This window comes from Diospyros lotus, chromosome 12 (assembly GCF_014633365.1).
Source record: "Diospyros lotus cultivar Yz01 chromosome 12, ASM1463336v1, whole genome shotgun sequence".
In the NCBI taxonomy this organism is placed as follows: Eukaryota; Viridiplantae; Streptophyta; class Magnoliopsida; order Ericales; family Ebenaceae; genus Diospyros; species Diospyros lotus.
The window spans coordinates 31,709,337-31,727,693 of NC_068349.1; the positions used below are offsets into that span (position 1 = coordinate 31,709,337).

General features: G+C 38.7%; 1 protein-coding gene across 2 annotated transcripts in view; it reads right to left on the minus strand.

Moving 5' to 3' along the window:
• Window positions 1–1,950: 1,950 nt before the first annotated feature.
• LOC127786697 (nucleolin 1) overlaps window positions 1,951–18,357 on the minus strand; it is a 59,024-nt gene continuing 42,617 nt past the window's right edge. Inside the window, exons 4-10 of one of the 2 annotated variants that reach the window (XM_052314295.1) lie at window positions 10,888–11,072; window positions 10,257–10,782; window positions 10,067–10,124; window positions 9,732–9,793; window positions 9,538–9,644; window positions 8,752–8,839; window positions 1,951–2,762 (exon numbers count right to left, since the gene is read on the minus strand). In XM_052314295.1, the coding sequence (XP_052170255.1) occupies window positions 2,442–2,762; window positions 8,752–8,839; window positions 9,538–9,644; window positions 9,732–9,793; window positions 10,067–10,124; window positions 10,257–10,782; window positions 10,888–11,072 (1,347 nt within the window). In that variant the 3' untranslated portion in view covers window positions 1,951–2,441. Of the gene's footprint in view, window positions 2,763–8,751; window positions 8,840–9,537; window positions 9,645–9,731; window positions 9,794–10,066; window positions 10,125–10,256; window positions 11,073–18,357 lie in introns of both variants that reach the window. The other variant, XM_052314294.1, reaches the window with a different exon arrangement.

The following is an 18,357-nucleotide window of genomic DNA, read 5'->3' on the forward strand; positions in this document are numbered from 1 at the left end:
ATTAATTAAAGCTACTGCACGGGTGCCAATGCCATTAAGACATGTCATTTGCATTAATTAAAGGTCCGCGGAGGTGCCAATGCCATTAAGACATTTTGAATTGTCAGACTCACATGCAACCCCACCATTCTCTTCTCTCTCTCTACCCTGCAGCACAAGTGACGCCCCCATATCTCTCGCTCTCGCTCTTTGCTCCCACAGCTTCTCCGTCCCACCATTTTCTCTCGCACTCTCTTTACCTTGCACAAGTGATAGCCCCATTTCCCATTCCTCTCTCTCACACATTATCTCTCTCTCCCTCTGCTCCCACAGCCTCTTTTTGATCGTTGCCACTGCCTCCCATAGCCATGAGCTCTACCGCCGATATCTCCACCGTCGCCATCCACAACGTTGTAGCCGATGGTCGTTGCTGGTGGTCTGGTCGTTGTGACCCTCCCTCTATCTCTTTCTCACTCTCGACTTTGGTTCATTGCACGTCGACCTCTTTCTTGCTCGTTCTCAGACTCTCCACTCTTGATCCATTCTATGGCCGTTGACTTCGAACAGCTCGATGGCCGACGGTCGCTATTGTGCGGGCTACCCAGCGCCCCTGCCTGCCTCTCTCTCGCTCACTACTACTGTAAGTTCTCTCATTTACTACTCTATTGAGTTCTGAGTTTTAGACTTATAGGATTATTCTATGGGTTTGGTTTAGATATGTGCTTGTTACTCTACTTTTGATCAATATTACATCTGACCGTGGAAACCACATCAGATTGCACCACAAATTGCGGTGCGATTTTCGCGGACCAAACCAAATCGAACCGTGCGGTTTGGCATGTTGAAAATATCTTAAACCGCCCAAACTGTACTGTGAACACCCCTAAACACAAGTAATGTTATGAAAGTATTATTATTGGTCAATTTTAAAACTCATATTTTCCATTTATATTATTAAAATAAGGACCATTAACATTGATCATGTTTTCCAACCTCTTCTTTTTTTTCTTTTTTTTCTAGTTGAGAAATTTTCTTATTTAAATATGATTTGTTGTTTCTTGTTGTTGTAGCAACCAACAATATTATTTTTTTAAAAATGTTATTGGTATATTATTGTGTACATTTTAAGTTACATAATAATGCTAAAATATCTAAAATACCCCTCACCCAAAGCGGTGAGATAAAACGGTGAAGCGTATGATTAAAATATCCTTTACCCAAGACGTTTAGACGCGGTGAGGCGAGGCAATGAAACATGGAAGATATTTTTATTATTTGTAATACATTATGTAATTCAAAATATACACAAAATGTTATACACAAAATGTACCGATAACATGATGCTTATTTTTTCTTATGCCTTTCTGTGTGTCTGATACACTGCTGTTGGCTGTTGCATCAACAACGTTTCATCTTTGATTATTTCTTTGTTGCCAGGCGGCCTAGAGCTCCCATTCTTCTTCTGATGAAAGCAGACAGTGTCTATATGTATTGTTCCTCCCACCATGTGGTTGTGTGTTTGAGAGGGGCAGGACAGCCTCTTGGAACACTTGTTGAGACTAATGTTATGATCACATAAGTTAAAAGAGGAATGAAAAGAGGATGATTGCTGAATCTTCTAAAGCTAAAAAGATGTTAGCCATCCCATTTGGAAAGCAAAAAGGAAGCAGATGATGATGATGATGCTGATGAATTAAAACATGAACCTCCTCCATGGTATTGGAGGGTGCACAAACCAAATAACCCATAATACATTCATTCATTCAAAAGGGCAAGTGTGACTTATTAAGAAGCATAACCAATCCAATGTTCATCATTCTAGAAACTTCCAGAAAAAGATTTGTGATTTGAGGGGTACAGCATCATCATCTTTCATATTAGATTCAATGGGCTACATCATGTCCCCCATCAATTTCGAAGGAAACATTTATGCATGCTAGAAAGAAATACAAACACCAACTTACACACATGTAAGACTAGAAATGTTGTTGTGCATATATATAAAAAATCTCTCCTTTTTTCTTTTTCTTTTTTTTTTTGTCTAACTCAATTTTTCCCAGTTCAAAAATTAAAAAAAAAAAAAAAAAAGACATACAGCAGAAAATAAATAAATTATACCATCCATCCCCTACTCACAGCTTTCAACAAAAGAAAAGAGGAAAAAAACAAGAGTTACTGGACCAACTTTACTTTTTTAGGGCAACAACTTAACTTCCCCTATTACTTTCACCTTTTGGGCAACCCCACCCCCAACCCCCCCTTCTGTTATTTTTAGAACAGTGACAATAGGGAACCCTTCAAAATCTAGAGAACCAACCAACCCCCAACCATGGAATCGCAAAGAACAATCATAGATTCCCAACTACTATGATTTCTTCCAATTAACCTCATCTGCAAGTAACCCAAAATTTGTGCCCAGTTCAGTTGGGACAAGCTGACAAGACAGGCAATTTCGTAGAGAATTAGGTAGCAGCAGAACTCCCATGGGGTCTAGGCTCTGGTCGGACATAGGTGAGACTTCGAGCACCAGGAGAGGCAATATTGCTACTGGAGGCTGCGCCGCCAGCACCACCACTCTCATTTGCAGTGCCCTGGGCATCCCGCTTCCACTGAAAGCTCCTAGCACCAGCTCTGATTGGGAGCCGAGCTCTGTATAGACCGTGCACGCCTCTTGGAAAAGAGACTCCGGCAAATCTTGGGGGCACAAATGGTGATCCACGCAACACACGCGGCCATGTTTGGATGGATGTGGGTTCTTGATGGGCAGAGCTTTTCTTCACAACCTGCAATAAGACAGAGGTTCAGTACACACAGATGAACAGATGGTTTGAATAATGTATCCCAATGAAAGATAAAACAAAAATCTTAAAAACAACTTGGGATTATGATTCCACCAATGTGACCACAGACGCAGTTTGAACACAGTTTAGCATCCGTTCTTGATTTATCAATTTGCAATTGCAGTAAATAACAAGCAGTTGATCGATGACATCTTAATTTTACAAGGATTAATAAGTAGAAAAGAAAGAAACTTCAGGCAGAAACCTGTAGGATCACCGACTCATGAATAATAAGTAGCTCCTCTGTCACAAAAACACTCATCATGATTTTAGTCCTCACAAGTAGCAACCATGTGATGGCATTAAGAATCTGAACATTTGAATGACGAATGTGCATTGGCCGACACTGATTATTTACTAGTGTAAGATAAACAATCTAACACACATGGTTAGTTATGTCCACAGTTGACTAGGATTTAACTAATAACTAGAAGAACTGAAATTAAAAGATTAATCAAGAAGTTTGCACTTGAATTCATAGTACCTACTTATGCATTCAAGATCTACCCTCACAAGTTCTGGTATGTACAAACGTGTCATTTGTTCACCCACTTCTACCCCCAACTTTCACTTTGGCCAACCAAAATAGAATCAGAAGCTTTTTATTGATTGACACTCCTTATACCAATCAAAATTTCTAGGTAGGCACTCCTCATGCCTATTGATATTTTGTATCAAGAAAATGTTAGAATAGTATATATATATATATATATATATTGTAGTTTAGCTATTGTACTACATTAGTACTGACTCTACTATACTTGTACTACATGGCCCATGACACTTTAATTCCTGTATATAATTAACTCAGTAATATCAATAAGAGACAACACAAATCATTCACCCATAGGGCTTTTGTCTCTAATTTATCATGATATCAGAGACTAAACCCTAGAGTCCCACTGTGTTTCTCTCTCCAACAGCATCCATACCATATTTTCTCTCTCTTCCCGCACTTGTCTGGGCTTGTTCACCCACTTCCCAGTTCCGTTTGAGAAATCCAACCACACCATTGTGTTCAGAAAGGTTCAATCTGCCTTACCCTGGAAGCTCGTCGCAGGAATCGCTGCCATGTGCTGCCACTTCCGCTGCTGGCGTCACAACTTCCAGCCTCCGATTCACTTTTCTGGTGGTCGTTTCAAGACACCGACCACACCACCAGAACCAACACCTTCCTACCGGCCTAACCCCGGTAGGCCTAACCCCAGAAGCCCACAACCGGAAACTGCCCCATGCGCCGCCGTGACTGTTCTAGGGAGGTTTCTGCAATGTTTAGGGTCCTTTTTGACCTCTTTTCACTCAAATTTCAAGAATTGAGAGCTGCCTTCCATCCATATCATGTCCAACACCAGTTCCTCTATTGATTTGGGCTCTAAATCTGGTATTTTCTCTCAAATTATCACTCCTCCAGTCATTACCTCTGAAAAGCTAATTGGTAGTGCCAACTATACGTCTTGGGCTGCATCTATTGAATTATGGTTTTGGGTCAAGGATATGAGGATCATTTGACTAAAAAGGTAGATGATATTCCTACAACTGAACGAGTTACTTGGAGGAAAGTTGATGCTCTCCTTTGCAATTTTCCAAATTTTCCATAAGGTAGATGATATTCCTACAACTGAACGAGCTACTTGGAGGAAAGTTGATGCTCTCCTTTGCAATTTACTATGGCAATCTATTGATCCTAAACTTTATGTTATTTACAAGGCTTAAAGGACTTGTTATCAGTTATGGAACAAAGCTAAAACTCTTTACACTAATGATATCCAACGTCTCTATAATGTTGTGTTTTAACATTGTTCACTTGAAGCAGCACAATCTGAACATATCTGAGTTTATTCGCAGACTTGAATCACTTAAAGAGGAGTTTAATTCTCTCATGCTCGTTGGAACTAACGAGGACTCCAATGTTGAGGAACAACTGCTAATAAGTTCTTTATGGTACTAGGGTTGACAGGCCTTAGACTTGAACTCTCTTCGATTCAAGATTAGATCCTAGCCAGTCCCATCATTCTCTCTCTAGAGGATGTTTTTGCTTGACTCACAGTGCTTGAGAGCAATTCAGCAAAGTTCAGTTTTGGCCTCTCAAACTAGTGCTAGAGGAGAGCAAGCAAGAGGATGAAGTGGTACTTCAAACAAAGGAAACCGCCCCAAATGCAATTATTGTAACTAGTGGGGTCACACCAAAGAGAATTGTCATAAATTACATGGCCGACCTCCTCGAGCTGCTAATGTGCTTCAAGATGCTAATTCTAATTCTCAATTTGAAGCATCCGCGAGTTAGTCGTCGCCATCTCTTCTCTTAACTAGAGCTGATTATGAGGAACTAAGCAGTCCACATCCTTTATTGCTTTAATAGCTCACACTGGTAATTCTATTGTTTGCCTTACTCAGTTGACCCTTGGGTTCTCAATTCTGATGCATCTGACCATATCTCTAGTAATTAACGTCTTTTCTCAAATCTTAATCATTCCACGTGTCTTCCTAGTGTCACTCTTGCCAATGGTTCTAAAGCAGTTGGCAAGGGATTGGTCAACCTCAATCTCTTCCTTCATTAATTTTGGATTATGTTCTTTATATTCCTAGACGTCCTTTGAACCTTGTCTTCGTTAGTAAATTAACATGTCTTCTTAATTGTTATGTTATCTTTGTTGATAATTCGGTTCTTGTGCAGGATTGGAGTACAGGACAGACAATTGGTGTAGGACGTGAGTCATAGGGACTTTATCATCTTTCCATGCCTCCATCAAAAGTTGCTTACACTTCTACTGAGTTTCTAACCCTTATCCACAATCACCTACAGGATCATAGTCTTTTCGGACTCCAAAGGATGGTTCTAGGTCTCTTTAGTTTGTCTTCTTTAAATTGTGAGGTGTCAGCTTGGTAAATATTATCATACTTCGTTTCCCAAGCGTGTCAATAATCAATCTACGTACTTCTTTGAATTGATTCATACTGATATTTGGGGTCTTAGTTGTGTCATTTTTGTTTTAGGATTTCAATATTTTGTAACCTTCATTGATGACTATTCTCGATGCACTTGGTTATTTTTAATGAAAAATCATTCTAAGTTATTCTCTATTTTTCAAGCTTTTTGTGCTGAAATTAAGATCCAATTTAAAGCTTCTATAAGTGTGTTGCGCAGTGATAATGCCCATGAATATTTCTCTACTCCTTTCACCACATTTATGTTTTTTCAAGGTATTCTTCATCAATCTTCTTATGCTCACACATCTCAACAAAATAGAGTTACAGAGTGTAAAAATCGCCATCTCATTGAAATCCTCCGCACTCTTTTGCTCCATCATAATGTCCCTTTTCGTTTTTGGGCCAATGTTGTTCTTACCGCTTGTTATTTAATTAACCATATGCCTTCATCTATCTTGCAGCACAAAAATCCACATTTCATTTTATTTCCTACTCAAACCTTCTATCTTCTTCCCCTTTGTGTCCTTGGTTGCACTTGTTTTGTTTATGATCTGACCCCTATCCAAGACAAACTTTCTACCAGGTCCATCAAGTGCATCTTCTTAGGTTACTCACAACTTTAGAAAGAGAATAGGTGTTATTCTCCTGACAGTCAATGTTACTTCATCTTTGTCGATGTTACATTCTTCGAGTTTTCTCCCTTCTTCACCTCCTCTACTACTGAAGACAATGCCATTTCTGAGGTTCTCCCTATTCCTTATTTTTTGGTCCTCCCCTACAGGTCTATCATCGTTGTCCACATCCTAACCCTCCTACAAGTACTATTGATGTTCCAAATGACTCACCTCAACTCGATGCCATTTGGAAAGGTAATCATTCTATATGCAATCGTCATCCTATTTACACTTTCCTCAATTATCATCGTTTGTCTTTACCCTATTATGCATTTGTGTCTTCTTTATCTTCTATGTCTATTCCTAAAACAACCAGTGAGGAACTTTTAGATCTAGGGTGGCACCAAGCAATGGTTGATGAAATGACTGTTTCACATTCTAATGGCACTTGGGAATTGGTTCCCTTTTCTCCTGGCAAGTCTTATTGCTAGATTTATACTATAAAAGTTAGTCCTAACGGACGGATTGATTACTTTAAAGCTCGTCTAGTTGCAAAAGACTACACTCAAATTTATGGATTGGATTATGGAGACATTTTCTCTCCTTTGGCCAAGATTGCTTCTATTTGGTTGTTTCTTTCCATGGTTGCTATGTGTCATTGGCCTCTCTATCAGTTGGACATAAAAAATGCTTTTCTTCATTGCGATCTTCAAGAGGAGGTCTATATGAAGCAACTGCCAAGCTTTATTGCTCAGGGGGAGTCTGGTTTGGTATGTTGGCTCTGTCACTCCCTTTATGGACTAAAACAATCTTCACGAGCTTGGTTTGGGCGATTTAGTACCATTGTTCAGAAGTTTGGCATGATTCCCAATGAGGCAAACCATTGTGTTTTCTTTCGCCATTCATCACATGGAAAATGCATCTATCTTATTGTGTATGTAGACAATATCGTCATCACCATAACTGATCAAGATAGTATTTTGCAATTAAAAAAGCATCTCTTTAATCATTTCCAGACTAGAGATTTGGGTAGACTTCAGTATTTTCTTAGTATTGAGGTAGCTTAATCTAATATTGGTGTTGTCATCTCGCAAAGAAAATATGGTTTAGATATTCTTGAAGAGACTAGCATGTTAGATTGCAAACCTGTTGACGCGCCCATGGACCATAATGTTAAACTCTTACCAGGACAGAGGGAGCTTTTGGCAGATCCTCGAAGAAACCGAAGACTTGTTGGAAAGCTAAACTCTCTCATTATCACTCAGCCAGATATTTATTTCGTTGTGAGTGTAGTTAGCTAGTTCCTACAGTCTCCATGTGACAGTCATTGGGATGCTGCGATTTGCATCCTTAGATATATCAAAGGAGCACCAGGCCAAGGATTATTGTGTATGAGGATAAGGGGCATACTCAGGTGATTGGGTATTCTGATGCAGACTGGGCAGGGTCTCCTTCAGATAGACACTCTACTTTAGGATATTGTATTCTTATTGGCAACAATCTAGTATCCTGGAAGAGTAAGAAGCAAGATGTTGTTGCCAAGTCAAGTATCATGCTATGGTTCTGGCAACGTGTGAACTTATATGGCTGAGGGAATTACTTTAAGAATTATAGTTTGGAGAAATTGTGCAAATGACGTGAATTTGTGATAATCAAGCAACATTGCATATCACCTCTAATCCAGTTTTTTATAAAAGGACCAAACACATTGAAATTGATTGTCACTATATAAGAGAGAAGATTTTGTCCGGATGTATTGCTACCAATTTTGTCAACTCAACTAAACAATTGGTAGATATCTTTACTAAGTCTCTTAAAGGTCCTCGCATTGGTTTCATTTGTAACAAGCTTAGTGCATATGACCTATATGCTCCAATTTGAGGAGGGAGTGTTAAAATAGTGTATTTATTGTAGTTTAGCTATTGTACTACATTAGTACTGATTGTACTATACTTGTACTACACGACCCGTTACTGCTTGTATATAATTGACTCAATAGTGTCGATAAGGCACAACACATAACATTCACCCATAGGGCTTTTCTTTCTAATTTATCAGAAACATCTTTCCTGAATAGCAGTGATTTTCTCCTTTTTTCCCCCCATAATTGGCACCAGCACAGAAAGTCTTCACCCATATGATCAGATGCATGCTCAACTCTAATACCATTAACACAACAAATCATCCAAAAACTCTAAAATAGTCAAGATCAACAACTCTAAAGGAGACTGCAATCTTAATAAAACATCATAACTCTATAATTTGCACCATCAGCTTCTTGCTGATATAAGTGACTTCACTTTAAACACAAAAACGAAGTTAATAACACCACATAATAGAAATGCCACCATTTATAACATGATTGAGCACCTATCACTTCTATAATATACCTTTAGAATGCGTGACATAAACGAGGTACCATCAAGCGATAGTGCATTCTCAGCTGCTTCTTTCCTCATGAACTCTACATATGCTGACCTGGCAAAGCAACATTATTTAGCAAAGCATATCATGGGACAAACTGTCCTCCAGTGTTTTCAAAAGCACTAAGTGCAAAAGGCCTATGAATCTTAAACGTAAAGCACAAAGCCGAATCAAATGCTTAAGTGAACTGAAGCGCACATAAATGAAATAGACAGCATAAACTTTTGTACAAAATATACTCTCTTACAAAGCAATCATTAGAAAGAAAAGATGGAAGGTCTAAACTCTTCATTGAATATCCTGAACTCTTCACTGAAAAGATGAAAAATCTGAATTCTTTCCATCAGAAATCAGACATTTCTAGGAATCTGGAGTCTTTATTTTTTTTAAATATATATTTGATTTTATTTAAATCCTTTTGAGATATTTAAATCTTTTTGAGATCAGATGACAGATGTTTCTGGGTAAGGATTCCATACAAGCAGCCACACTGTAACACAAGTTTAAGCAAATCCAACAGTCCATATTAGAAGCACAGTTTATACAATGTCAACTTAGATAAAAGCGCAACTTAAGCATGCTTTAACCGTGCTTCCTCAACTAAAGTCACTGGGCTTCATCCACAAAAGGCTCCGAAGGAGTTGGGCTTTGGGCTTAAAGTGAGGCTTAAGCCTGCTTTTTTAAACACTGGACACCTCAGACTTGATTTTAGACACGAGTTGATGAAACAGCCTGTAAATGGAAGAACTCACCCTTTTGGATGCCCAGTTGCTGCATCAGTCACAATTATTACTTTGAGCACTTCACCAAACTTGTTAAAATGCCGAGAAAGACTATCCTTGGTGGCAGCAAAATGAACCTGCGAAAGATAACATCCCTACATTAAAAATTGAAATGATATCTTAACCAGGAGGATAAATCTAGTCTCAGGAGCACTGGTTATTACATTGTTAACAAAAACAGTCCGAGAATCAGCATCTTCTATAGGACGGCCAGTAGAATACAAGCCTGCAAAATAGCCACCAAATAGTTATTATGGTTATAGATAAGTACAGCAGCGGCAACACCATTCATGGTATGAAATATTATCTAAATCAACAAGAAGAGTTGTCCAAAAGGAGTTTGTGATATAAAAGAATTAGCAGCGAAGAAATACAAACAGAAAAACAAGAAGGGGGGGGGGGGGGGGGGGGGGAGGGGGAGAACTACTATAGAAGCTTTAATCTTTGCAATTTGCTAAGTATAATGGGCGTAAAGCTTCACAATGAGTCCATAACTCACCATGAGTAGTAGACAGCGTTTTCTGGGAGTCTTTCTCAGCATCTGCGACAGATTTTGCCTATCCACAGAAAAGAATGAAAAAGACATAAGAAAACAACAACAATGAAAAAAGATAGTATCATGTCAATATGCACTAGACAGAGGCAATATAAGTTAGATATGTGGCTCATAAACGAGGCATGTATCTTACATTTCCATTACTAGCTGTAACCAGGTTGCTATTCTCTTTTGTCAACCACATCCCAGATTTGCCATGACCTGACTCACTCTCCTGAATGGATTTTTGAACATCCACTTCTCGCATCTCTCTTGGCTCCTGATAGTGAGATGGTTTCCATGTATTTACATTTACAGATATATTCACAATCTTCTGAGAATTGCTAGCTACCAAAGCAGGCTGATCCTGATCTTTCCGTGGCTTTTGCGACATTTTGCTGCTGTTTTCAGCCATGTTATACTGCACCGTTAGTGAGTCGTCCTGCTCATTTCCAGCGGAAATGCCATCATATCCTTCATTATCAGATGCTGAATCAGAAGCCATTCTGGCATCAGGTTCCAAAATCGTCGCATCGCCATGGCCACTTCTCTGCAGATAAGGTGAGTGGGTCTCCTTCCAAGATTGGTTACAATCTCCATATTCCATACCTTCAAATGCTGCTTCACCAAATTCTTCTTGTTGGTCATTGCCCTGAGAAAAATCTGTACCACGACCAAGCCTGTCAAACACATTATGTGATGTCCTGTTTTTAACAACATCCTTGGCAGCTTCTTCAACAGCTTTAATAGCAGTAGCCATGGCATTAGGAACTGTTGCAACTGACCGAATTCTACGACGATGACCTTCAACTATTGAGTCTCCACCTGATGTAGAAACTACAGAACGTAGACGCTTTAGTGCAGGTTCTGATGTTGAAGTGGATGGTCTTTTGGTGGTCACAGCATCACGAACAGCAAACTGCAGCAGCCTTCGAGGAGCATCAATGGCTACTTGGGAAGTTAATCCCCTCTGCCAACAAGTAAACAAACATATCACAAAACGAGTAGATTTGAAAATCAAATTATGGTTGCTCCAAACCAAGTAAAAAAACTCAGTTCTTCAATATCATTGGGCCAATGAATTTTCAAGTATGAAGGAATTCATGACAGACATTATGTACCAAATTCCAAAATATACTACTTTTCCATGCTTGCTTGCCTAGGATCTTGAAGCAGCATTTAAGAATGATTTACAAGCAAATTCATTAAAATGAAAAATCTAGCATCACACCCAACAATGATGATGATGATGATGATGATAAAAGTCCTATAGGAAGTTCACCATAAATGATACTCAACAATTCAGGATTTCATAAATGAGGTTCAGTTAGAAGTTAACAAGTGTTTTCAGGTTTGGACAGAAATATATAGTATATGAAGTCGAATCTTGGAATGTCTGAGCAATTTTGCATGGTAATCTACTGTAAATTGGTTGCAACTACAGTACACATGCGCCTGGCGTATGCCATGCACAAGTAAATCCAAAGATATTCGGTAACTAGGCCCTTCTTAAAAGATCTGATAAGCTAAAAACATTATAGATACTCAGAAACTAGGCCCCTCTTAAAAGATCTGATAAGCTAAAAACATTATAGATACCGACGATCCAAAAGCAATTCCCAAGTTCATCATTCTGGGTCTGGGCAATGCAAAAACCACATATTTAAATCAATCTGTGCATTGCACCACAAATGCAGGATATTTAGGACAGGCTAAATCAAAAGTTACAAGATAATACTTTATTTATACCTAAAAAAGGTCCACATTTCCTTTTCTTGATGTCACCATATTATAATCCAGTTCACCAGTTATTGACATTCCTTCCCGCATATACACCAAGTAAATATACGTATTGTTGATTGATTCCTCAATTTATGGGATTGATTATCAATTTCAATTATCCCACAATCTAAGGGATTGATTATAATCAATCTTATCTCACAATATATGGGATTGATTATATGACAAAAGACAGAAATACATGGAAGTCTAGAATTCATATAACTGACCCCACATAATGGGATAAAGGCTGGATATGTTGTTGTTGTTGTTGTTTGCAGGGATTTGATTGGTTTCTTTCTCCTATATATATTGTAACCATTCCTTGTGAAGTGTAAGAGAAATATGTACCAAGTTTTCAGTTTTCTTCTACATGGTATCAGAGTCAATTGTTGCCTAAAGAAGACTCATTCTCTTCTGGTCTTCATTGCCACTATAATCCGATAGCTTCTCACTTTATCTTTTCTTTTCATCATTCCATACAATGTATGAGATCCCAGAAATTGCTTCTCCCATGTCAACAAGGGAAGCAATACCAATAGAGCCATCAACTGGAAGTTCTTCCAGTGAGCTGCCCAGTATGCACCATTCATACTGGTTGGATGGAGGTAACTATCTTCAATGATCGCAACTAGTGAGAACTTTTTTGATGGGTAGAGAGAAGATTTCTCACCTCACTGGAACAGCCCCTAAAGCTACAAATCCTACATTTGTTGCCTGGGATATAGAAGACTCAATGTTGATGTCATGATTATGGAGCTCGATGCAACCCGAGATGAGCAAAAACTACATGTTCCTATCTACATCTAAGGACATTTGGGAGACTGTCAAGAGGACTTACTCAAAGGTACAAGATGCATCGGTTATTTATGAAATTAAGACTAAAATCAGTAGCACAAAACAAGGATCGTTGTCTGTGACTGATTATTATAATAGGATGAATGATTTTTGGCTTGAATTAGAGCATTATCAAGATGGTATGTAGTAAAGATGTTATTATTCTAACCTTTATGCTAGAAAGAGATAGAATAGTAGAATTTTTGGCTTTTCTCAATCCTAAATTTGATCAGGTCAGGGCACAGGTCCTTAGTCGTGAAAAAATGTCGTCTTTGAATGAAGTCTATTTTATAGTTCGAAGTGGGGAACATAGGAGGACAGCCATGTTTAATGACCATCATTTGGAAGGTTCTGCTATGATTTCCAATAAGGTGCATGGTAGAAAATGTTTCGAGGAAAGGATCAAGTTGCTCCTAAACAAAACAAAGAGGGAGTATGGTGTTCCTATTGCAAGAAGCCAAGACATACTGTTGTAATCACTTGTATTAGATTAGCTTTGGTTATCTCGGGAGAGTTTCTTATGTTGTTAGCATTTGTATATCACTTGTGTTATTCTAGAAGGATTGTTTCTAGAAGGGTTAGTTAGCAGTTTTTAGTTCAGTTAGTTGGTTGTAACTACCGGTTTAAATAGCTTTCTGTTTTACCGCCTCTATGTTGTACAAATAGAGGGCGGGTGAGAGGCTTTAGTCAAAGCATTGTACTATCTTGTTTCGAGAGGGCGAGAGGAGCATGCACGAGGTTTTTATTTGAGATCAAAGAGGGTATATCTTTGTATTCTTGGGTAGGGAAACTCTTAACAGTTTTGGGCATAAGATTGTTGAGGAGATATAGTGCATGTAATCCTTGATTTGATCGTTCAAGATAGTGGAGATAAGGTACCTAAGGGGGCAGCCTGGATGTAAGTCTTCTTTAGAAGACTGAACCAGGATAAATTGGTATTGTTCTTGTTTTCGGTTTCATGTTCTTTATTTATGTATTCCATTGATTCTTGTTGCTGTAAGGGTTTGAGAGATTTTGTGGGTAGGTATATTGAAAGTGAGAGTGTCTTAAGAGGGAGTGTGTGATTATCCTATAACACATACGAGAGAGACATGCTTCAAACTGCATGGTAAGGAGGCCGTATTAAGCAAAATGGGGGGATTCAAGAACCTGCCATCTAAGAACTCCACAAGAGTTTACCTGTCAGCTAAAGAAGCAGAAGAATTTGTTGAAAAGAGTAAGCCTACTGCCATCCCAGACCTGGGGGAGTTAAATGCAGAGGAGATGAGTAAGTTGAAAACCTTCCTTAAAACTTTCCAAAGGGAATCATGTTCTCTAGCTTAAGCAGGTATGTGCTTTAATTTTGAAATCTAATTGCCTTTAAAACTACTAGGAATGAACTATGGATATTGGATTCTAGAGCTACTGACTATATGACACCTAACCTAAAAACCTTTGAGACCTATAAACCCACAAATAGCTCCAGAAAAATTACAGTTGCTAATGACCAATCTGTTCCTATAATTGGGCAAGGAAAAGTGTTTAAATCCTAATTTTCAAATACAACATGTGCTCTATGTGCCTAACCTATCTATCAATCTTCTTTCAGTGTACAAACTTACCCAAGATTTTAATTGTTGTGTAACATTTTCTTCTCATGACTCTGTGTTTCAGGATCTGCCACAGGAAGGAAGATTGGTGTTGCTAAAACACAAAGGGTTGTACTACTTCCAAAAGGCCTCTGAATTACCTGTAGGAGATCAGCCCACTCTAGCCTGCTCTTCCCAATCAACCTCTACCCGAAATAATGTATGGCTTCAGCATCTTAGATTATGACATCCTCCTTTCCCTTTATTAAAAACAATGAATATTAAAGAATTACATTGTATGGTATGTGAATTGTCTAAGCATCATAGAGTTCTCTATGCTACCAGTAATAAACTATCCTTGTTTCCCTTTTCTTTGGTGCCTTCTAATGTGTGAGGGCCTTCTAAAATTCCTAACTGTTCTAGGGCTAAGTGATTTGTCTCTTTTGTTGATGATTGTGCTAGGATGACATGGGTTTATTTATTGAAAGATAAAGCAGCCCTTAGTAACATCCTCCCATCATTTCACAACATGATTTTCACCCAATTTGGAGTGTTAATTAAAAGGTACAGAACTGATAATTCAAAGGACTACTTTAACTATCATTTAAATTATTTTTTTCCAACAAAAGGAGATTATTCATGAATCCTCTTGTGTTGACACCCCTCAGCAAAATGGAGTTGCTGAAAGAAAGATGAGACATCTCCTAAATGTCACTAAGGCTCTCTTACACTAGCATTCTGTGCCTCAATCTTTTTGGGGTGAGGCAGTGTAAACTGCCACATATCTTATCAATAGGGTTTCTTCTAGGGTGCTAGGTCATCTCAGCCCTTCTTAGTGTCTCACATCCCACTTCCCAGAACTTGGTCTTCATACTCCTCTTCCCCCCAAAGTGTTTGGGTGTGTGGCTTTTGTTCATGTGTCTAAACAACAAAAGGACAAATTTGATCCAAGGGCCCTTCAATGTGTCTTTCTAGGCTATTCTCCTACTAAAAAGGGATATAAATGTTACCATCCTTCCACATGAAAGTTTTTTGTCTCTAAGGATGTCACTTTTGTGGAGAACCAGTCATTTTTCCACCCTTTTTCTTCTGGTCACCAGGGGGAGAGTATGAGTGGTGACCAGATTTTGCTGTCAAGTTTGGATGACTCAATGGGGCTGCTACCTTCTCCTAATCTATCTCTTGCACCTCAGTCACAACTTGTTCCTGACACTACAGCTTCTTCTTCCCCTCAACCTATCTCTCCTATACTAGATTCTCCAACATGTCATGATTCTCCTCACCCTATACCAAATCTAGTCATATCTCCTACAAGGTTCACAGGATCACCTTATGTGTATAAGAGGAAGGGTTAGCCTGATCCATGTGTTATGCAAGGACCAACTTCACCCCAAATGTCAGGTATGGAATCAGCTCAGTCTCCTATTTATTATGACCCTATACACACTGATTTGGACTTGCCCATTGCTTTTAGGAAAGGAATTAGGAGTTGTACACAGCATCCTATAGCCAATTTTATTTCTTACCATCGTTTCTCACTTGAACACAAGTGAGAAACAGAAATTGATACATGCTATGCAAGAGGAAATGAGGGCCTTAGAGAAAAATCAAACATGGGAAATGGTGCCTAAACCAAAAGGAGTGCAGCCTGTGGGTTGTAGATGGGTATTCAATGTATAAGTACAATGAAGATGGTACTTTGGAAAGATATAAACCCAGCAAAGGGGTATACTCAAACTTATGGCATTGACTACTTAGAAACATTGGCACCCGTGGCAAAGATGACCACTGTAAGGATTCTTCTATCCTTAGCTAGCTATTTTGGTTCGCAATTGATGTAATTAGATGTAAAAAAATACCTTTTTACATGGTGATCTAGAGGAGGAAATCCTTATGGAACCACCTCCTAGTTTCAATAATGGAGTTATAGGGTAGGTTTGCAAGCTAAAGAAAGCTCTTTATGGGTTAAAACAGTCCCCAAGGGCTTTGTTTGATAGATTTTCTAAAGCAAAGAAGAGTGTGAGATATAGGCAGAGTAGGGGTGATCACACCCTATTTATTAAGCATTCGAAGCAGGGTAGCCTAACAGCATTGCTTGTATATGTTGATGACATTATTGTCACTGGTGATGACTTTGATGAGCAACAAGAGCTAAACAAAGATTTGGCTCGAGAATTTGATATCAAAGATCTAGGTAAGCTTAGGTACTTCTTGGGAATAGAAGGAGCCTACTCTAGTGTTGGTATTTTTCTTTCCCAAAAAAAGTATACCATGGAATTGCTAGAGAAAAAAGGGATGCTAGGAAAAGCTGATGGTCTTGTGGTAGAAAGAGGAAGGTATCAAAGGTTGGTAGGCTGTTTGATTTACCTATCTCACACTAGGCCTAACATTGCATTTGTTGTCAGTTTGGTGAGCCAGTTTATTCATAATCCAACCGAAGAACATATGCAAACAATGAGGAGAATATTGTGCTATCTAAAGGCAACTCTAGGGAAAGGCTTGTTGTTCAGATCGGGAAAAGAATTAGAAGTTGCAGGGTATACAAATGCTGACAATGGGGGCTCACTAGTGGATAGGAGGTCAACTACAGGGTATTACGTCTTTCTTGGAGGCAACTTGGTATCTTGGAGGAGTAAAAACCAAGGTGTAATGGCTTGGTCTAGTGCAGAAGCTAAATTTAGGGCAATGGCACTTGGCTTGTGTGAATTATTGTGGCTAAAAATAGTGCTGGAAGACCTAAAAATCTCTAGCTATAGACCAATGAAGTTGTTATGTGATAATCAATCAGGAATTCGTATTGCACATAACCCTCTGCAACATGATCAAACCAAGCATGTTGAGATTGATAGACATTTTATTAAAAAAAGAAACCTGGAAGCTGGGGAAGTTTGTATACCCTTTCTTACCTCAGAAAATCAGATTGTTGATGTGTTAACAAAGGGACTACCTATCAAGAGATTTGAGGAACTCATAGGCAAACTGGGAATGATTGATATTCATTTACCAGCTTGAGAGGGAGTGTTGATTGATTAATTGATTGATTATCAATCTCAATTATCCCACAATCTATGGATTTGATTATAATCAATTTTAATTGTTGGGATTGATTGATTGATGTAAATTAATAATTGATGTAATTAAGATTCCTTCTTTTTTCCTTAATTATAGGGATTTGATTGGTTTTTTCTCCTATATATGTTGTAACCATTCATTGTGATGTGTAAGAGAAATATATACCAAGTTTTCAGTTTTCTTATACACGTATTACTATTACATGTTACTGTGAACTATTCATTTGTGTTCTCACAACAGCAAAACAAATATCCATATAACCAACAGCATTTGGCTTAATCTAAAGCTTGTTTGGCTCCCTGTTTTTAACAGTCAAAGGGAGCTTATAAGTTTTGTTACTTGCTTGGCTTCACCAGGAAGAACTTATAAGCTACCTGGTATATCAACTCTTCCATCAGCTTTTTTAAAAAACTACCAGCCCCTAACTTCATTCTAGAGAGCTTATAAGCTGTCTGGAAATGGCTCCATTTGGAAAATAAGTTTCTGCAGCTTTTAAGCTATTTAAGAGCTTAAAAGGTCTAGAGTTCAAGCTCCTATAATTTAAGCTAAACCTTGAAGCTATCTCATCAGTCAACATTCAAGGAGGAACCACGAGGCAACATTGCTGTTAACAGAATGACTGTTCCTACACAATCAGGAATGTTTTGGACACCAAATGACTTCCGCATGCACCAGTAGACCAAAGCTGTAATAAGGACAACGGTCATACGTGGCACTACGCCCAGCACAAGGGCTAGCAGTAGCAGCCTCCATGTCAATCCAACTACAAGAGGCAAGTTTTGATATGGCCAGTGTAATCAAAGGCGAGAAAGGCGCCCAGGCGACGAAAAAGCACCATGGAAGCACCTTGCATGGTGCCAGGCGAGGTCCCTTTACTCAAACATTGCCAAGGCGAGTGCCTCTGATGAGGCGTCAAGCACCACAGGCACTTGCCTAGGGTAGGACCCAGAAAAAACAGAAAAAAGCAAATTGAAAGTGAAAGGTTATCGGCTCCAAAAG